This window comes from Dryobates pubescens, chromosome 29, assembly GCF_014839835.1.
Source record: "Dryobates pubescens isolate bDryPub1 chromosome 29, bDryPub1.pri, whole genome shotgun sequence".
NCBI classification, from domain to species: Eukaryota; Metazoa; Chordata; class Aves; order Piciformes; family Picidae; genus Dryobates; species Dryobates pubescens.
Window position 1 is genome coordinate 1,846,958 of NC_071640.1, and position 21,539 is coordinate 1,868,496.

The 21,539-nt window shown below is 50.0% G+C and overlaps 1 protein-coding gene across 2 annotated transcripts in view; it reads right to left on the minus strand.

Moving 5' to 3' along the window:
• Window positions 1–6,237: 6,237 nt before the first annotated feature.
• AK8 (adenylate kinase 8) overlaps window positions 6,238–21,539 on the minus strand; it is a 78,782-nt gene continuing 63,480 nt past the window's right edge. For both annotated transcript variants that reach the window (XM_009896272.2, XM_054174370.1), the window contains 2 exons: window positions 7,765–7,845; window positions 6,238–6,614 (listed from right to left, as the gene is read on the minus strand). In XM_009896272.2, coding sequence (XP_009894574.2) covers window positions 6,365–6,614; window positions 7,765–7,845 — 331 coding nt within the window. In that variant the 3' untranslated portion in view covers window positions 6,238–6,364. The remainder of the gene's footprint in view (window positions 6,615–7,764; window positions 7,846–21,539) is intronic.

Below are 21,539 nucleotides of genomic sequence, written 5' to 3' on the forward strand. Positions count from 1 at the left end.
CCACTCTGGTTAACATATGACAGGCAAAGCTTCCCCAGGAGGTGATGGAGGCTGGTGAAGCTCTGCTAGCACCCTGAGCTTCTCAACAAGAGATTCATGAACACACCAAGGGTGAAGCTTCCCCAGGAGGTGATGGAGGCTGGTGAAGCTCTTCTAGCACCCTGAGCTTCTCAACAAGAGATTCATGAACACACCAAGGGTGAAGCTTCCCCAGGAGGTGATGGAGGCTGGTGAAGCTCTTCTAGCACCCTGAGCTTCTCAACAAGAGATTCATGAACACACCAAGGGTGAAGCTTCCCCAGGAGGTGATGGAGGCTGGTGAAGCTCTTCTAGCACCTTGACCTCATCGAGAGATTCATAAACACACCAAGTGATGTAGCATGGCTGAGCCCAGAAGTTTATTCTGCCTTCTCCCTCTCCTCTCAGATAAAACCCTCACCAGTTCTTTTTCCCTTTGGCATCTAGTTCCTGTGGAGAGCAGGAGAAACCTTTTTGATGTCCTATGCAGTGTTAGAGGAACAGCCCCTCTCAAATGTGTGGGGGGTTTGGGTGCAGTTTGTCTTGTTGACTTAAACCTCACCTTGTCAAATAATGCAGCCTTTCTGTTCCATTTCCTCACAGCACCAATCTACACACACAAAGTGTTGCCTTGTTTGTGATTCTGACTGTGGCTGAAGTGCTCTGCAGCTAGCTGAGGAGTCGTCCTGATGAGTCCCCAGCAGTGCACTGTGTGGGTTGGTGCTTAAGCTCCCTCAATTCAGACTATGCATTTCCCCCCCCCCCCATTAACATTCCTTCATCTTGAGTAGAAGAGAATTGTTTCTCAGCCAACACTGAACCATCTCAGCTGTCCTTGCTGTTGGGTGTGCCATGCATCAAGCAGGGTAGAGCTTTGACTGAGAGTAATGTTCCTAGAGCAGCTTAGAGCAGCAGGAGCACCTTCACCTGTAAAATAAACCTCTAGCCTTGTCTGTAAATATCCTTGGAAGTGAAACCATCACTGTATTAAAGAAATGTTTAGTTTTTTATTGCTGTGCATTGCAAGTGGAAATTCCTTCAGTGTGTCTGCAAAGAGAGAAAAAAAATGTAGCTTGTGCTAGCACCTAGTAAAGCAAAGAGTAACCTCCAGAGCCAACGTGTCTGTGCTTCGGGGCCAGCACTCTGCCTGGGGCTGCTGCATTTGTCTTCTTCCCAGTGCTGATGGGGTTTGTGGGGAGCAGAGCATTGGTTGTCCCCACTCCCAAGGAGGATGCTGAGGGGCTGGAGCGTGTCCAGAGAAAGGTAACAAAGCTGGGGAAGGGTCTGGAGAGCAGGGCTGGTGAGGAGGAGTTAAGGAACCTGGGGTGGTTTAGTCTGGAGGAGGCTGAGGGGAGACCTCATTGCTCTCTACAGGTCCCTGGGAGGAGTAGCTTCTGGTAGCGTTTAGGATGTGCTGTTCACACTGACAAGAAGAATCTCAACTGTTGAGGGTGGAAGAGAACTTTGAGCTCATCAAGTCCAACCACTCACAGAGTTTATGCCCCCTCCACTGGGGGGAAGAAATCCAGGCTAACCCAGGTCTGATGGCTAAGAGGAGCAGCTCTGGACTGTGCAGCTATTAAGTGCCTTGGTGCTGGGTGCCATGGCTTGAATCAAGGTGAAAGTTGGGGGTCATGAGGACCATGTCTTGGGTATCCAACCTACACCTCCTGCCCTGAAGCTGGAGGCAGTGAAACTCCTTGCTGCCTTTTACCTTAATTCAGCTATGGGTTGGGCTCTTAGAATCATTGGGTTGAAAGAGATTTCCAGAGGTCATCTTGTCCAGCCTGCTCCTGCAGTGAGCAGGGACATCTCCAACCAGATCAGAGCCTCACCAAGGCTGATCTTGAATGTCTCTAGGGATGGGTCCTCCACTACCTCTCTGGGCAACCTGTTCCAGTGTTGCACCACCCTCACAGAAAAGACCTTCTCTCCTCCTTTCCTTTTGTAGGTTTCCCCCACCCTGTTTCTAGAGGGGAAAGGTGATGGTTGCTAAAGCACACAGGAGGCAATAAATAGTTCCCTGATTTTCTTCCACTGGCCAGGTTTTCCACTGGCTAATGCATCACCAGTGATTGCAGGCAGCACACCACCGTCCATTCTGTCCTCATTAAGGGTTTCTTGACATACAAGAACTGAAGGCAAACATTTCTAGTCCTAGTTAAGGCTTACAAATCACAGCTGTGCTCTTATGCCCTCAACTCACATTTGCAGCAGACTTGTTTGGACAAGTTTAAAATCTCTGAAACACCAAGAGCCCTTCCTCTGTGAGCTGCCCACTTTGAGAAGCACTGGGCAGGCACAGCTGGGGGTGCCACCACTGGGGAGAGCAGGAGGAAGGGAGCCCATCCATGCTCCTCAGAGCCCCCAGCACAGGAGCAGGGTGGGGTTAATCAGTGAGGCTATTGCTCCTCTGGCAAGATCTAATCCTTGTGCACCAGACAGCTGTACAAGGCCAGGCTGGGGTGCCTGCCAACAGGTTATTTTCAAGGGGGCAGGATGGTGGCTGTGGGTGAGGAAGGTCCTTCTTCATTCTGCCTTCCTGCACAAGTGCAGCTGGGTTTGCCAGCAAGAGCTCACCACCTGCCTGCTTCCTACTGACCATCATCATCAAGTGCTCGTTGGCATTTTACAGCCTAGTTCATGCTGCTTATTGGATTCTTGCTGGCAGTCACCTTATAAGTAAGTAGTTAGCAGCAGTCCAGCACTTAACAATATAATAAACTTCAGGATTTGTTACTGCAGAGCCACTACTTCACCTTTTTGTAGCTGGAAATAAGAGCAGCAGCAGCTTTAGCCTCAGAGTGTTGCAGTCACAGCGAAAGGCAGCTCCATGGAAGCCTCTGGATGAAGTGGCAGTGGGTGGCTTTGGGTTCTCAGTAAATAAAAGGGAAGTGCTCAAAGTAATTCCCAATCCTACTCATCCCTCTCTTGTAGCCCCCTCTAAAGCTTTCTGAATGCACAAATGGCATTGGTTGCACTCCAGACTCAGAACAAAGTGGGGAGGGTTCCACCACAACCGGTACAAATGTCTGCCTTGGAGCTGCTCTGCTGGGAAAATGCAGAGGGGCTTTTGACAAGGGCTTGAAGGGATAGGATGAGAGGCAATGGCTTTGGGCTGGAAGAGGGGAGACAGGACTAGGAAGAAATTCTTTCCAGTGGGGGTGGGGAGACACTGGAACAGGCTGCCCAGGGAGGCTATGGATGTCCCCTCCCTGGAGGTGTCCAAGACCAGGCTGGATGAGGCCTTCAGCAAGCTGGGCTGGTGGGAGGTGTCCCTGCCCATGGCAATGGAGTTGGAACTGGATGAGCTTCAAGGTCTCTCCCAACCCAAACCAGTCTGGGATTCTATGAAATCCCAGGCTGGAAAGCTGCTTTCTCTCAGTGTGGGTAAACATCAGCACCTAAGCAGCACCAAAGCAAAGTCAAGAATCCAAAGCAGGCAGCAAGGGAAAATCTTTGGAGAGCTCCAGGGTGTCCCTGCAGAGACTCTGCTGGAGGATTGGGTCTGGGGTATTCACAGAATCATGGAATGGTGGAGGTTGGAAGGGACCCCTGGAGATCACCTAGTCCAAGCCCCCTGCTGACACAGGCACACCTAGAGCAGGCTGCAAAGATCCACTGACGGTGCTGAAGGACCACAGAATCAGAGCACTCTTGAGCTGATCCTTCCACCCTAGAGCACTGAAGGACCTCATGTTTGGAGCAGGCGGCCATGGAAGTTTGTGGAGCAGTTGGACACACTCATCTTGGTGCTGAACTGGATAATTAAGAGCATGACATATAGGGTATGGCACAACCTCTAAGCAGCCCTCTGCACAGAGCAGCTCCAGAAAGCACAGTGATAGAAGTGTCCAGTCCAGACCTGGGCAAGCTCCACAATAAGTAACGTCGGGTGCCTGCTGTGTTCCCACCACCTCCCTCTTTACCTTGTTTTTCCTCCTTGCTCAACATTTGTTTTACCAGAACAAGATGCTAATAATGATAAGAAGGGGGGGAAAAAAAAAGGCAAATCAAACCCAGTTACCAAATTGGTTTGCAAAGTGCTGCATTCCAATTAGAAAAGCCTAATTCCTGCCTGCCACCCAACTGAACCTTTTTTGGTATTAACAGGGCTTTGCTATGCAAAGTGATGCAGGGGCTGTTTCATTTACAGTAATTAAATGAATGTCAATTGTTTTAGTTGTTTCTGAGGGAGAGTTCTACATGAGTATTAGCATGTTCTGCTAACCCTTACGTTCTGCACTTCAGGCCTGCTGCAAGCCCTTGGGGGTTGACCATTGACCTGAGACTCCAGAGCCAGGCATGCCAAGTGCATCTCAATGAGAGCAGCTCTTTCTCTCTCAGTTTCTATGGAACCAGCAGAGCAGAACTAATATAGAGCCTGCATATAGATGAAAGAATGAAGAGGAAAAAGGGCTTTACAGCTAAATTAATTAAGCAGGTGTACCTGTCTAATTAAAGATGCACTCCTCCTTTTTGTACCCGAGCTGCAGTACAAACAGTATTTAAATGCACTCTCTACCCATTTCATCTATCAAAATATTTAGTGGGAGCACTCAGATGAAGGTGATATTAGCAAGATGAGCTCCCCATGTATTATTAATAGAAGGGCTCCCAATTATGCATGAATGCTACAGCAGATCTTTATAGCAATGGCATAAAGACCCCCCCACCCCCAGCTGCCCAAGCAGGTTACTGAACAGCACATTTGTAACAGGTGAGGAGTGGCATAAACACCCCTGCCCAGCCTGACCCCAGGGCCTGGGGCTGAGCCCTGTGCCCTGGGAGCAGCTCCTGGTGCCACGAGCTGGAATTTCACAGCACGGCAGGCACAGAGGACTCAGCCTGTGCTGCTGGTGCCAGAGGGTTTGGCTTTCTTAGGTTTCAAAGATCTTTACTCTGAGACTTTTAAAGCTGCCCTCAAGGCTGGAAAATCCACTTCCCAGTCACCAAACCCTCAAAGGCATTGAAAATTCTGACCCTAAGCTCTCTCAGAACAACAGAATATCCCCACAGTCACCTGGCCAAGCAGGGCTTCCCCATCTGAACTTGCTCTACAGGTGTGAGGAGGAAAATTGGCCTGAGCCTCTCTGCAGCTCTCCACACAGACCCAGAAACACAGCATCAAAGACCCAAACTCCTTTACAGCAACAGGGTCAGATAAGCCACCTAAAGCCAAAAAGGCTCCTGGAGAAGGCAAGTGCCTCCTGCATCTTCACACGCACACACAGGGTGCCAGAGGAAGGCTGAAGCTCCTCCTCATCCTCTGCTCAAAGGGAATTCACAGTCACACAGAAAGGAAAGCTAGAGGGAGGCATGATAAAGGCATCAAACTCAGTGCTCCTCTGGATCACAGCCACTGATCACTCCCCTTCCTTGCCAGCACTGAGGAGGAGCATTCCCAGAGCAGACTGAGCTGGCTCCCAGTGCTTCTCAGCAAGGCTTTCCCAGTTAAGAAAGACTTAGCTGAGCATTTTCTGCAGCCAGAGCAAAGAAAAACCGGGCAAGGACCTGCCCAGCCACAGGCTGGGAGCCTCACTCCCTAGGAAAAACTCAGTTCAATGTCTTACCTGCTCCTGCAGCTCTTTGTGGCCTTAACTGAGCTCTGAAAGTGAAGAGCCTGCAACCACTTTTCTAAGGCTCTGGAGATTGTTTGCAGCTGCTCTGAGTCTTTCTGCCCAGGAGGTTGTGTCTACTGTTGTGCCTTTCTTTTGAAGTTAAACTTCTGTTTCTTGATTGCAGCTGCATTCTACACTTGCTAAGACTCTCTAGGGTCCAACCCCTTCTTATTTGCAACTTCTGAGTTTTACTTTCAGCTGTCAAAAGTGTATGAAAAGCTCAATCTCGAGGCAGCTCAGTATAAAAAGTGGTCAGTGCACCTGCACAGAGTCCTGCCAGAACTTTGGAAGCTACCTGAGTTAAGAAGGGAAGGGGGGGACACCAAACCTCTGCAGCCCCAAAACACTGCAGTTGTCCTTGAGGACTTTGTTTCTGTCTTTGCTTTTGTGTTTGCTTGCAGCAGAGTGTGACAGGTAGAGCCTGTGTGGTTTTAGTGGAGAGCAGGAGGTTGAACTAAGGCACAAACACATCTCAAAGCTTTAATGCTCCAGCTTGGCTTCAAGGGCACGACACAGGTCAGACAAAAAGCACTGCTCACTGAATCACAGGATCAGGAGAAGATGTTTGAATGAAACACAGCCACAGGGCTTCACACAGCACAGTGTCTTTACTCCCTGTGCTTCAGCCAGCCTGGGTGAGCTTCAGGTTGAACCCAGCTTGGCTGAAATCCTCTTCAGAGAACTCCTCACTGCAAACACCACAGGGAAAAGGTTAAAATCATCTCTTAGCTCAGGGGGGTTGGTTTTTTGCAGGGCAGGGGGTGAATGATACAGCTCTCTATGAACTCAAAGATAGCATGAGGGTCCTGGTCAGCATTGACATAAAAGGCATCCTGATAGAAGCCCTCCAGCAGTTTGACATTCCTGGAGTAGACTTCCACACGCCTCTCAATGTTTTCTGCCTGGTCCTTTGGGTTCTGCCTGAGCCGGGCTTGGATCTCTGGTGTGGGTGCTGGCCTGAACATGGTGTGGTACCTGGAGAAGAGAAACAAATGCACTGCTTCAGCTCAAGTGAAGGGAGAGCTGCTGAAGATCACTGCAAGAGGTGAAGAAGACTCTGCCTCAAGTCTCTATTTCTGGGCAGATCACAGACTCCCAGCATGGTGAGGGTTGGAAGGGACATCTGGAGAGCATCCAGTCCAACCCCCTGCTCCAGTGGGGCACCCACAGCAGCTTGCCCGGGAGCACAATGGCCGGGGGGGGTTGGAATCTTTCCAGACAAGGAGACTCCACAACCTCTCTGAGCAGCCTGTTCCAGAGCACCCTCACACCAAAGAAGTTTCTCCTCATGTTGGGGTGGAACCTCCTGGGTTCCAGTTTCTGTCCAGGTTGTGGAGTCTCCTTTTCTAGAGACTTTCGAGCTCCCTCTGGATGTGTTCCTGTGTGACCTGCCCTGGGTGGACCTGCTCTGGCAGGGGGGTTGGACTTGGTGATCTCCAGAGGTCCTTTCCAAACCCCAGCGTCCTGTGATTCTATAACAAAAGCAGAGCACAGGGGAAGGTTGCAAATGCACACCAATTCCAGCAGGTGTTTAGGAAGATGCTCCACTGGTGCTTGTTGCCTGAAAAGCAAAGGTGGAGAGGGCAGTGAAGCTGCAGGGCAGTGGTGAAACAAGGTGGTGTGGCTGCCAGAGAGATGAGCTGCCATGATGGAGACCCTGATCCTACAGTGACTCGAAGGAGTTTGCTCTGCTGAGCAGGAAACACATTAATATCCCAGCAGACAGAACCATCACAGGGGCTGGGGGAAGTCAAGTGCAGCAAGTTTGCCATTTTCCCCAGCTGGGAAGCCTTCAGGGTTCCCATGAGAATGTCTGAAAACCATCTGCACTTTGGCTAGGTTTCAGACATCTCCCCTCAGTTATTTCACCACCTGGTTCAGTGACCATGAAAATGTTAGACCTGGGCTCCTTTCTGCTGGAGATTTCAGGCTCCAAGGTGCTGCAGTGCCCTGCTCTGAGCAGAGGAGCAGGGGTGGGCTGGGAGCTATGACAGATTCCATTTAAGGAATCCCTAAGCAAGAGTCCAACACTCCTGAGTTCCTTTAGGTTTGTATGAAGCCTACCTGGTGCTTGCAACTCACTGGCAGCCTTGAGAGCTGCTAAGCACCAGGCAGGAGGACTAACCTCTCCCCAGTGACAGGATCAGTCCTCCGCTGAGACAGCCGCTCCAGGATGGATTCATAGGGCAGGTGAAAGAAAAAGACCCTGTGGAGCACAGAACAATTGAGGGCATTAACACCCTGAGAACATCACTTGTGACCTTCAGAGTGTGAGTTAATCCTCACTCAGACCCAGGGAGCACACAAATGTGGAAGGGACAGAACCACTCAGACCTGCAGCATGGGCACACCTCTCTTCCCTGGCTCTTCTCACATCCTGCTGAGTCTCCAAGCTCATCAAGGCAGAAGCTCTTTGACACACAATACCTGTGGTGGCTAATGGCCAGTGCAGGGTGGATTTGAGCCCCTGAGCAAGCTGCTGTGGGTGCTCTGCTTTAGCAGGGGGGTTGGACTGGATGATCTCCGGAGACCTCTTCCAATCCTCACTGTTTGGTGGTTCTGTGACCATTCTGCGACACCAGGGGCTGCAAGGCAGCAGGAGCTGATCTCTGCCACATCTCACTCACAAACCAGCAGCTACCTCTGAAACTTCTCTGGATCCAGCTTCTCAACCCCACCAGCAAACACACCACCACCAGCCCCCCAGTGAGGTTCTGCAAAAGCTGCACACAAAGTTGCTGCTGTTCCTGTGGAGGACAGACGGAGCCTCCTGAGCTCAGGCTCATCACCCTGGGGGGGATGTGGACTGCTGTGTTCACCTCACATTGCCTCCTCCCTGACATTACAACAGCCCTGTTAATTTCATCTTCTACGTCAAAAGCTCTTTAGGGGAAAATCCTCAACTGAGTGCTGAGAAGGAGCAGCCCTGAGCCCCCCTGTCCCCAGCTGGACAAAGCTCACAGTCAAGGACGAATTCAGATCAAAACAAAGAATGAAGCTGCCTCTGAAAACTTTGGAAAAGAAACTTCTAGCAAGCAAGCAGAGCCCAAAGGCTGCAAATGCATCCTGCTCTGCATCACACCTTCTCCTGCTGCTGCCTTCAAGGCCAGCCTTCCTGTTCCCCTTTTTGTCTGTCTCTCACAACAGATGCTGCAGACTTTAGACATCACCAAAGGAACATTTTACACTGCCTGGGTGGGATCAGACCAGATGAAAGGCTGAGCTTTACCTTGGCATGCAGATAGCAGATTACTAGAATCCCTTGTAGGATTTAAAGTTATGAAAATCATCTCTCCCTTCAAATGTTTACAGATAATGACTTCTTATTCACACTGTGGTAACAAAACAACAGCCAGGAATAAAACATTCAAGATCTCAGAGATTCCAAAGACAGGGGAAAGAACAACAGTTTCAACACTCTTTTATCCCTTACACTCTGAACATTTTGTTTCCCTTTGTTTCTCCTGCCCAACAATGGCACCAAAAACGTGATTGTCACCACAGGTAACGTCTGATGATGTGCCTCAAGATGAATATTCTAGCAGAGAGAGGAGCAGCGTTTACACAGCCATGATAATTGATACAGCTCCCCATTATAGCCTGAAATAAACAGCCCCACTCCAGGATTAGAACCTGGCATATCAAGGAAGCTTGTCGTGCCTCTGAGTTGCTAACTCAAAAATAAGTCTTCTGCTGTTTGAAACACAGGAGCCTAAAACAGCTCCACTTAAAAAGCTGCCAGCACAACGAGCTCTGAAAGGCTTGTCTGAGCTTCCCTTCCCTTCTCTTTTATACAAGAGGCTTCTTATTAGCCAGCCTGGTGTCACCATGAAAGAAGAGAGTAGGGGGAAGGTGTGGGAGAGTGGAGACATCCCTGCTAATATGGATTTATTTAGTTCATTTGTTGTTGGTTTGGGTTTTTTTCAGTGGGGCATGCACAGAATGTGCTCTGCAGCGGCACTCACTCCTCATCCCCCTGGTCCTGCCAGTGGAAGGTGGGATGCCTTACCCTGCCACCATGTAAGCATCTCCTGGAGATAAGAAGAGACAACACTCCCCAGGGCTGTCAGTTTAAAATTGTTCAGAAGCAGGGAAAGGAGAGGGGGAAAAAAAAGATGAAGGGGAAAGGCAGTGACAGAGCTCGAGTCTAGACTTAAAATACTTCCAATTAGAAAAGCTTTATTATCCTTTTGAAGGAGACACATACCACACACAGTCTATTATGCAGCCCCAGGAGGTTTACTCACATGAGTAAAACCTATTTACATCTCTCTGTGAAGAGTGAGCCTTGGGTGGATGACACATCTCCTTCAGCTCCTCCACCTGCTGCTGAGCAGCGTTTCATCCCTGTCCTTCTCTCAGGCCACAACCAGCTTGACCCTCCAAATGTCCAGGTAACAGGATTGGTGGATTTCCCTTGGAAATCCCAGAGTCCCAGCGTGGTGGGGTTGGAAGGGACCTCTGGAGAGCATCCAGTCCATCCCCCTGCTCAAGCAGGGAACCCACAGCAGCTTGCCCAGGAGCACAATAGCCAGGAAGGGTTGGATGCTCTCCAGAGAAGAAATCTCCACAGCCTCTCTGTGCAGCCTGCTCCAGGGCTCCAGCACCCTCACACCAAAGAAGTTTCTCCTGTTCAGATGGAACCTCCTGAGTTCCAGTTTGTGCCCATTGCCTCTTGTCCTGTCCCTGGGCACCACTCAGAAGAGTCTGGCCCCAGCCTCTTGCCCCCCCCCCCCCTTTATCTCTTGCTGAGCATTGCTCAGATCCCCTCTGGTGCTGCTCTTCTCCAGCCTCTCAGCCCCAGGGCTCTCAGCCTTTGCTCCTCACAGAGCTGCTCCAGGCTCCTCAGCATCTTTGCAGCCTTCTCTGCACTCTCTCCAGCAGTTCCCTATGTCTCTTGAGCTGGGGAGCCCAGAACTGGTCCCAGTACTCTGGATGTGGCCTCACTAGGGCAGAGTAGAGTGGGAGCAGAACCTCCCTCAACCTGCTGCTGGCCACACTCTTCTTAAGAGAGGGAGCTGCACCCACAGCCTTGACCCAGCATTTACAGCAGTAACTGAAACAGCTCCCTGCCAGTGCTGGGTTCATCTCCAAGCAGATCTTGGCCCCTTTCACACACCCAGTGTAATTTTTTTGACATAAATGCATCCTCTGTAAAGCTCCCTTTAGGAATCAGCCAGGCTTTGTATGTTGTAATGTGTCACAACTTCTATCAAGGGGAAATATGAAACAAGATGTCATCAGAACTGGTAGACAGGGAGGTGAGAAAACACAGCCTCATATCAAAGAATACTACATTATCCTGCTGGATTAGCATCTAGTGCAGCTTCTCTTTCAGAGTTGGCAAGCTGTTAGCTCAGCTCCTCAACAGGTGAATAATGTCAGCCAGCAGCAATGTGAGGTACACCCTGGGGAGACACAAAGAATCCTCCCTGCTCCATCACAGGCTCAGCACCTACCCAGCAGTGCCCCAAAATAGTTGGGAAGCAGATAGAAATTGGTGCCCTGTGGGATGAGACTCTGTAGAGCCTCTCAGCCCAGGTCTGCAAGGAGAAATATCTCCCTAAGTAGCATCAGTGAATCACAGAGTCATTCTGGTTAGAAAAGACATCAAGTCCAACCATAGAATGGTCTGGGTTGGAAGGGACCTCATCCAGTCCAACCCCTCTGCAGTCAGCAGGGACATCCTCCACTAGATCAGGTTGCCCAAAGCCCTGTTGAGCCTCACCTTGAGTATCTCCAGGGATGGGACCTCAACCACCTCCCTGGGCAGCTCAACCCCACCACGGCCACTAAACCTTGTCCCCAAGTGCCATGTCCCCAGGTTTGCTTGAGGTACCACTGAGTGGCAACAGTGCTGCTAGATGCAGGACAGGAGCCAAGTGATTCAGCAGCAAACCTCTGTCCTCTCTCCTGTGCTCTCTGTCCCACCATGGGAGGGGTGTGAGAGAAGGTCCACTCCTGTCAGGCATCTTTCACAGATAATAAAACTGGGAACACAAATGTTGAAAGGAAATCTATGTGTGTGTGTGTATATATATCTATATCTTGTGTGAGACTCCTTCCTCTTCCTCACTGTACTTGACATCACTTACCTCATCTCCTGCAGCTTCAGCTACATTGAGAGGGATTAAATTCCACCAAATCAATAATGCTGGTGGCACCTTCCCTGTGCACCTCATCAAGTGAGGACCAGTCACTTTTGGATGATGATGAAATGGATGAGGCCCCTAACAGCTGGAGCAGAACACTGTTTTCCTACCAGCCATCTGGCATTCCAAAAGGGTGGGTTTTTTTCCAACCACTTCTGGCTTCTGACTATTCAAAACAGCACTGTCTGAGATCCTGGAGCTCATCCTGATGGCTTCCCTTCACCAAGAGAAGGAGGAGAAGGTAAGAGTATGGGTGGCAGAAGCTGTATTTCGTGCCTGAGGGTGAGACAGCAGCTTGGGGCAAGGCACAAAAAGTGAAGAAAGGTTTGGGGTGGGGTGTTTTTTTTTGAGCTACACAGCAGCATCCATCTAATCCTGAGCTGCACTGGTTCCAGATGGCCACCAACCCAGCTAATCCGAGTTATTAACAACTGACAGTGCTCAGAGCTGTCCTCAGGAGAATAGTTTTGGGGGAGTTTCCTGCTTTGTGCAGACAATATCACTGATTTCCAGCATCTATGACAGCGAAATGCAGAGTGTTGTGAGTGTGCCTGGATTCTGGCACCACTCAGCTAGGGATGAAGGCACACTCCTGCCACCTGCCAGCATGGCTCCACTGCCTTGCCAGGGAACTACAGCTCTGCCTACAGCCTTCCACCCATTTTGGTCCTGTAACCTAACCACAGATCTTCTTAGGAGGCTGACTTAGATGGATGCAGATGTTGACTGTTCTAGACCTGAGCTATTTGCTTCGGTCAGCTTCTCACCCATGGCATTTCCCATCACCTGGAGTTGCTCTGCACTGACATTGGTGCAGGGGAGCCCAAAGCTGAGCCCCTTTGGTAAATTTGGGGAAACAGAGAGAGTTATTGTTCAGCCTGGGGAAGAAAAGGCTCCAGGGAGACCTTCTGGTGGTCTTCAAGAGGTTGATAGGAAAGCTGGGGCAGAGATTTTGGAGCAGGGCCTGTTGTGACAGGACAAGGGGTGATGGTTTGAACTAAATGAGGGAGATTCAGACTGGAGAGAAGGAAGAAATGGTTGACACTGAGGGTGGTGAAACCCTGGTCCAGGTTGCACAGAGAAGTGGTAGAAGCTCCATCCCTGGAACCATTCCAGGTCAGGTTGTTTGGGACTGTGAGCAACCTGCTCTCATTGCAGATGTCCCTGCTGGCTGCTGGAGGGGGGTGGATGAGATGAGCTTTAAAGTTCCCTTCCAACCCAAACCCTTGCTTTCATCTAAGGGTGAAAAGCCAATGCAGTATGATAGCTGAGACAGGTCCTGACCCCTTAAGCTGGATTTCTAAACCAGATTCATAGCATGGTTTGGGTTGGAAGAGACCTTAAAGATCATCCAGTTCCGACCCCCTGCCATGAGCAGGGACACCTCCCAGTAGCCCAGGTTGCTCAAGGCCTCATCCAGCCTGCTTGTGGCTACCCCAGGGCCAGCTCAAGCCTTGCCATTAAGTTAGGATGCTTGAATTAAAAAGCCCAAACCACCAAAGAGCCAACACTGAGCCACTGAACAAGGCAGCACTTAGACTTTTGAGTTGAAACAGCAACTTTAAAAACAGTGAGCTATTAATCTTGCCCAGGGTTTCTTGACTCCTATCTATCTTCCCCCCTCTCAGGCAGGTACCAGCTGCCATGTTCCCATTCTTCACACTCTGAAGGGAAAAAAAAAAGGACAGGGGGAAAAAAAAAAAGAGGCCCCTGCTGGCCAATTCTTGTTTAAAATGGTGCATAATTGATAGTGGCAAATCTACCCCAGCTGTGCCTAAAACCTCTCCAGGGGCAAGAAAAACACTCTCTGTGACTGTCATTAACTACTAAATTAGCAAGTGCTCCTGGCAGTTTACAAAGTACCACATCAGTCTGCTTCAAAGCAAAAAAAAAACCCCAACCCCACAAACCCAAGAATGTGGAGATCAGAGGCCTGTGTGACGTCCAAAATCCAGCAAACATTGGTGGCTAGACTTTGAGAGAAGCCCAGCTGAACCCAAGCAAAAGGAAAGAGGAAGGAGCCAGCAGGAGAGAGGGAAAGAATAAAATCATAGAGGTCGGGAAACTCAGAGATCATCGAGTCCAACTGTCAAGCCAACAATGGCACCACGAAGCCAACTCCATAAATGCCACATCTACACATTCTGTGAACACCTCCAGGCATGGGGACTCCACCACCTCCCTGGGCAGCCTGTGCCAATCCCTGACCACTCCTGCAGCAAAGACATTTTTCCTAATCTCCAGCCTAAACCTCCCCTTGGTGTAACTTGAGGCCAGAGAAGGGCAACAAAGCTGGGGAGTGGTCTGGAGCACAGCCCTGTGAGGAGAGGCTGAGGGAGCTGGGGTTGCTTAGCCTGCAGAAGAGGAGGCTCAGGGGAGACCTTCTTGCTCTCTACAACTCCCTGAAGGGAGGTTGGAGCCAGGTGGGGGTTGGTCTCTTCTCCCAGGCAAGCAGCACCAGAACAAGAGGACACAGTCTCAAGCTGCCCCAGGGGAAGTTTAGGCTGGAGGTGAGGAGAAAGTTCTTCCCAGAAAGAGCAATTTGCCCTTGGGATGTGCTGCCCAGGGAGGTGGTGGAGTCACCATCACTGGGAATGTTTAGGAAGAGACTGGATGGGGTGCTTGGTGCCATGGTTGAGTTGATCAGATGGTGCTGGGTGATAGGTTGGACCTGATCTCAAAGGTCTTTTCCAACCTGGTTAATTCTATTCTATTCTATTTCCTCTTATCCTGCTGCTTGTCACTAGGGAGAAGACCTCCCCCCCTCACTCCAACCTTCTTTCAGGTTGTGAAAACTGACCTCATCTTTTGGTTTTAGAAGCTGTGATGGGTGAAATGATTCTTAGCTCTCACTTATGGAAGAAGCTGTTGGGAGGTTTTATTCATTGCTTCATAGAATGGTTTAGGTTGGAAGGGACCTTAATGATCTTCTAGTTGCAACCCCCCTGCCATGGGCAGGGACACCTTCCACTGGCACAGGTTGCTCAAGGCTTTATCTAACTTAGCTTTGATGCCTTTCAAATGCTGAGCTATCTTCTGATGAAAGATGCAAGCTTGACATTCCTATTTGGAGAAGTGATTTCAGCCTCTAGGTTTTGACCATGAGGGACAAGACACTGCAGCAACACTGAGACACAGGTTAAGCAGCAGCACAAACCTTCTGCTCACTGAGCTCCTGCAATGCTCCAAGTGATGACAAAGAGCTCTTTCCACGCCCTGGATCTCTCTTTTCAAATGGATGCATTTCTGTCCAATAACTACAAAAGGCAGCTAAGTGGAGCACTATTCCCAGGACGTGGCTTCTGGCCAGGGGAGTCAGATGAACAACATCCTTCAGAGCTGCAGATGTTCCCCCTCCAGAAGCAGTGCTGAGTAATGACTCTGGTAGATGCTTTCTACTCACCAGATAGATGTGCTCAGCCTTCACCAGCCCAGACAGCCAAGGTGGCTGGGTGCTTCCTGCAAACCACCCTCACTGGGCTGGTGTCTTAGCAGCATCTCAGCAGGTGCCCTGCCAGCTTCTGCAGGTGGAAGAGGTGCAGCCCTGCTGGGTAGCAGTGGCTGGCTGGGTTACAGAACAATGGGCTGGAGCTGGGATAAAGCAAGGGGAGACCTCAGTGCTGTCTACAACTCCCTGAAAGGAGGTTGCAGTGAGGTGGGGGTTGGTTTCTTCTCCCTAGTATCAGGTGGTAGGACAAGAGGAGATGACCTGAAATTGTGCCAGGGGAGGGTTAGGTTGGAGATGAGGAAAAAGTTCTTTCCTGCAGGAGTGGTCAGGGATTGGCACAGGCTGCCCAGGGAGGTGGTGAAGTCCCTGGCCCTGGAGGTGTTTGAGAAACCTGTGGCCATGGCCCTTGGGGCCATGGTTTGATGGCCATGGTGGTGTTGGGTTGATGGTTGGACTGGATGATCTTGCAGGGCTTTTCCAACCCAGGCAATTCTCTGATTCTCTGCAGGTTCACGCCACGAAGGACCCCAAGCCTTTTGGCAGCCAGAGCCATTGCGCACCACAGTGGTCTGAAGAGCTATGAGCTGTGCAAGCCTTACATAGGCACAGTGGAAGGCACACGTAGGCAGAGCAAATGGTTTCATCCTGAGGGCTTCAGTGCACATTTAAGCTTCTTTAGAAGGCAATATTAACTCTTTCCAGATGTCCTAAGTGGCTTGGCTGCATCAGCACCTCCACACCGAAGCGCTTTACATTTCTCCCCCCTCATTTCTCTTCTTTGCCTCCTCCTTACTCTCTGCTGTTGTTCCAGCATCTTTGCATTCCCCCTGGAGTTCACTCCAGTGGTGCTTTGTGAATCACAGAGTAAGATGGCAGCCAGCACTGCTTCAGAGTGAAGTGGCTGGCACCAGTTCCACTCCCTGCAAGGTTAATCAAACTCAGGCTCAGATACTCAAAAGCCTCTGCAGCCCCAGATGCCTGAGGTCAGGAACCTGAACCCTCTCCCCCAAACTCAGCCTCTGTGTTCCCTTAGATGCCTTGCAGCCTTCCCCTGCAATAATTAGATTCTGCAAGGCAAATCTGGAGTGGAGCAAGAACTCCAGGGTTAAGCACCAGCAAACTCACCTCGGAACTGCTGCCTTTGCTACCTGCCTGCAGCTTTTCCCCAGCACCTCCTCGCTCCTAACTTTCCTTCCTTATTAGATAAATGGAAGCCAATTCCTGGCAACTGATGTTTAATCTTAAGGGTTCTTATAAAACACTGCAGGAAACTCCCCCTACCCACATGGCTGGAATGCTGACTTTGGTTGCTGGGAGGGTATTTGGAGTGTGTGAAACAAAACCAGCTGGAGAAAAGCAGTGACACACAAATAAGTAAACAGAGCAAAACAAAACCCCGGCGCCTGGTCTGGGGGCAAGGGGAGGCAACGAAAGGATGGGTTCTAATGTGTCACTTCAGCTGTGTGTCAAAAGGAAGCCAATTTCCTAATGGGGGAGATAAAAATTCCCTCTTTTAAAGACTGTCAAATAAATCCTCAAATGGAAGAGGGCTCACTTCTGGGGGGAAGGAGGAAGAAAAAAGAGAGAGAGGGAGAGAGAGAGAGAGAGAGAGAGAAAACTAAATCCCATTAAATATTAACGCGGCAGAGTATTAATTAAGAGAGAAAAAAGTCCATCAAGAGAACCCCAATATGTTTACTGTGTCCCCAGGAAGCTGGGAAATTTCACAATCAAGTGTGTAAATGTTCTAAAAAAGGGTCCTGAATATTTTATGAATATTTGTCATAAAACAGAAATAATAACCACTGTGCAGAGCTATTAGAATTAATATTTATGCTGCCCGCCATGAAATATTCATGGGGCCAGAGGAAAGGAGGGGCTGGGGGGGTTGGGGGGGGGGGTGCTGGTGGTGGGGGCCCGTAAGACAAGAATTAATTTACATTGGGCTTGGTTTACCCCCGCTGGCTTGATGTTTAAAGACGGCTTGACAAGCCGCCGTATGAATCCGTCAGTCACTTGCAGCAGTAGGTGGGGTGAAGGCAGGCAGGGAAAAGAGGAGGGGTGGGGGGGGGAAAAAAAAAACCCAAGTCCAAGCTGCTGACAGCTCACAGATTGAGTTTCTGACAGCCCTTAAAAAAGAGAGAAAACCAAACCCTAAACGGCTCCCCCCACACCTTTCCCCCCCCCCCCTTCCCCCCTTCCTTTCCCCTCCTCCTTCCATTGCCCAAGGCTCTCTGTACTGCCACCGTTCATCCGAGCTCCCCTTCCATCTGCTGAAATTAAGGAATTAATGAGCGCTCCAGACTTTACAGAAGGGGGGGCCCCAGGAATGTTTACTGCTGATTAAATTATAATGCGGCGGGAGCTGTATAATTCATGAGCCAATTAAAGGAAGTGTTAGTTGATTTGATGGGATGAGGACGTACAAAAAGCATTTAACTAATAGGGAGCTGCCGTGGGCTGCCGGTGGCTTTGGCTTTCTCGGATTACGCGGCTAATTGCTCTGCTTTATGGGGCTGTCAGAGATAGCCATACATATTTCATTGTTCTCAAAGACTTCAATTGTTTGCTTGCGTGTCGCTGCTGTAATGTGGAGAAGCCCAGCCAAACTTCAGTGTAGTTAAAGCCCTACTCGGCAAAAAGCTGCTTGCATAAGGAGGGAGGGAGGGAGGGAGGCAGGAGAAGGGGCAGGAGGAGGAGAAGGCTTGGCTGACAAAGGAGTAACTTAAAGCCTCCGAGTTAAATGTCACTTAGCAATTACATGATTAAAAGGTGCAACATATGATAGTCTTTTGTTTTACAACTTTTGGGACACTAATATTCCAGGCTGGCTTCAGCGCAGGGGGAATATTGGTAGGGTAAACGGCATCACAGCAGCACAGAATTGGTTTGGCTGGAGAAGATCTCTCAGATCTTTAGCCTGGAGAAGAGGAGGCTCAGGGGAGACCTTCTTGCTCTCTACAACTACCTGAAGGGAGGTTGGAGCCAGGTGGGGGTTGGTCTCTTCTCCCAGGCAAGCAGCGCCAGAACAAGAGGACACAGTCTCAAGCTGCCCCAGGGGAAGTTTAGGCTGGAGGTGAGGAGAAAGTTCTTCCCAGAAAGAGCAATTGGCCATTGGGATGTGCTGCCCAGGGAGGTGGTGGAGCCCCCATCCCTGAAGGTGTTCAAAAAAGGCTTGGATGTGGCACTTGGAGCCATGGTTTAGTTGTCAGAAGGTGTTAGGTATTAGGGAACAGGTTGGACTTGATGATCTCTGAGGTCTTTTCCAACCTGGTTGATTCTGTGATTCTGTATTTCTATCTTCAAGTCCACCCTTCAGCCCATCACCACCATGGCCATTAAACCATGTCCCAAAGTGCCATGCCCACATGTTATAGAATCAGGGAGTTGTTTTGGTAGGAAAATATCTCTGAGATTATCAAACTCAGCTATTGACACAGCACCACCACAGCCATTAAACCATGTCTCAGGGTGCCATGCCCACAAGTTTCTGAAGCACCTCCAGGGATGGGGACTCCACCACCTCCTTGGGCAGCCTGTGCCAGTCCCTGACCACTCTTGCAGCAAAGGAGTTTTTCTCATTCCTGATTCTAGGGAGAAGAGACCAACCCCCAACCTCACTGCACCCTCCTTTCAGGGAGCTGTAGAGAGCAATGAGGTCTCCCCTCAGCCTCCTCTTCTCCAGACTAAGCAACCCCAGTTCCCTCAGCTGCTCCTCCCCAGCCCTCTTCTCCAGACCCTTCCCCAGCTTTGTTGCCCTTCTCTGGACCTGCTCCAGCTCCTCAATGTCCCTTTGGGAGCAAGGGGCCCAAAACTGAACCCAGGATTCAAGGTGTGGCCTCACTAGTGTTCAGTACAGGGGCACAATCACTTCCCTGCTCCTGCTGGCCACAGCATTGCTGACTCAGGCCAGGATGCTGTTGTTATTTGGTTTTAGTCCTGAGGAGCAGCAGCAGAAGGTAGAGAGGGAAGGGTACCCAAAAAGGAGAACAAATAAACCAGCATCAGGTCTGGGCTGGGTTGCTGTGGTTATCCAGGGTAACACACTGTGTTGTAACTCACCTTGTTTGACAATCTAAAATACATGAGAGATGAAGGAGGTTGATTTCCCATCTGGGAGAATGCTCAGTGTCTAATGCAGCCAGCTGCTGAGTGGTGCTAACTCACCATAGAATCATTCTGCCTGGAAAAGACCTTTAAGGTCATCAAGCCCAACCATTATCTAGCTCTACCAAGCCTGGTGCTAAACCATGTCCTGCAGCACCACATCTCTGTGTCTGACCTCTCCAGTGATGGGGAATCAAACACCTCCCTGGGCTTCCTGTTGCAGTCTTTGAGAACCCTTTCAGTGAAGAAGTTTCTTCTGGTATCCAACCTAAACCTCCCCTGGTGCAACTTGAGGCAAATTCCTTTTGTCCTCTCACTTGTTACTAGGGAAAATAGACCAGCCCCACCTGGCTCCAACCTCCTTTTAGGGAGCTGTTGAGAGCCAGAAGGTCTCAGCCCCCCTTTCATAAAATAAGTCCTCCTAACTCTTTGTAAGAGCAGCTTCAGGAATGGAGGAATTTGCCACTTCTGGGGCTTTACAAAGCCCTCAGCTGACAGGCCACAGGCTTTGACAAAACAGATCCTCTAGACTCAAAGAGGCCTTTCAGACAAGTTCCTCCTGTCCTCAGTTCTTCAAGCAGTGAAATCCCCAACCCACGCAGGAGTACACACACTGCTGAAGACACCAGGTGCTACCAGATAAATAGCACCAACACATGCACTGACTGGTGGTTAGCCCCTGAAATCCATGGAGCAAAGAACCAGGTGGGTAAAGATGCTGTTCCTGTAGCTCACTGATGAAGATGGTGAACTCCCACAGGCCCCTAATGAAGGAGAATAGAATAGAATAGAATAGAATAGAACAGAGTAGAACAGAAGAGAATTCACCAGGTTGGACCTTTGATAATGTCACCCTCCTGAGGAATGCTGTGCTAGATCTTGACCTCCTGACTAACTTAGAGCTTTACATTTCCAAGTGCTGCACAAACACCAGCTGAGTGACTTTCAAGATGTCCTATTATGTAAAGCTTCTAATCTGGTTCATCCTTTCCCTCTCACCCATTCCCTCCAGGATTTGGCTTTGGGAAGCAGAGTCCCTGGGGCATGTCCTCATTGGTGCCCTGCTTTGTGCCTCTCCTCCTCACATGCTCCACTCTCCAGTGAGAGCATCAAGTCCCCTCTCCAAATCCTCCAAGAGGACGTTCTGCTCCGCCAGCTGCAGAACCACACCAGGTTTAAGGCAGGTTCTGCTAGGCAGGGGCAGCCAGCAGCTGGTGCTCAGGGTAACGCTTCGAAACGGTGCCAGCTTCACTTTGACATCTCCCAGCCAAGTGTCACAACACTAAACTAAGAAAATCCATCTCTGCCCTCCTGGTGGAACTGCTCTGTTTTGTACAAAGAACTGCATCAGACCAGAAAAGCAGAGTGGCTTTGCAGTTCAATGCAGGAGCTCAGCAGGGAGGGGGGCAGGGGAAAGACTTAGCTGTGCTGAATAGTTGGTTTGTTTCTAAAAAAGCAGGGCAAGCCTAAGAAGCCCCAGAAAGGAGGAGCTGAACATCTCATTTCCCAGGCCAGCCCAGGGGTTGTCCAGGTGGAGAAACAGGAGGGGAAAATAAATCTGGGGGTACTAAAGAAAAACTAAGGTTTCTTATATAGCCTGATCCTGATGTAAAAAAGATAATATGCCCCAACCCCCCCTAAATGATCTTGAATAATTCTTGCTACACAGCTACAAAATAGTCTTAGTTTGTCCCTGCCTTCTGGGTTAAAAACTGGCAAAACTTTGGGCTTAGGATACTACTTTAATTCACAGAATAGTTTGGGTCGGAAGGGACCTTAAAGATCTTCCAGTTCCAATCCCCTGCCATGGGAACTGGATGGTCTTTGAGATCCCTGCCAACCCAACTCATCCCATGAATCCAAGATGCTAACCACTCCCTGAACCCCAGCACTGCTGCAGCACCAGTTCCAACCCTCTGCCCTAGCCATGGACACCTCCCACCAGCCCAGCTTGCTCAAAGCCTCATCCAGCCTGGCCTTGAACACCTCCAGGGAGGGTCATCCACAGCCTCCCTGGGCAACCTGTGCCAGTGTCTCCCCACCCCTCGCTGCAGAGAATTTCCTCCTCATCTCCAGTCTAAATCTTCCAGCTTCAATCCATCCTCTCTCATCCTATCACCACAAGCCCTTGTAAAAAGTCCCTTCCCAGGACTTCCCTTGCTGCCAGCGACTGCTAACAGGAACCATCAGAAC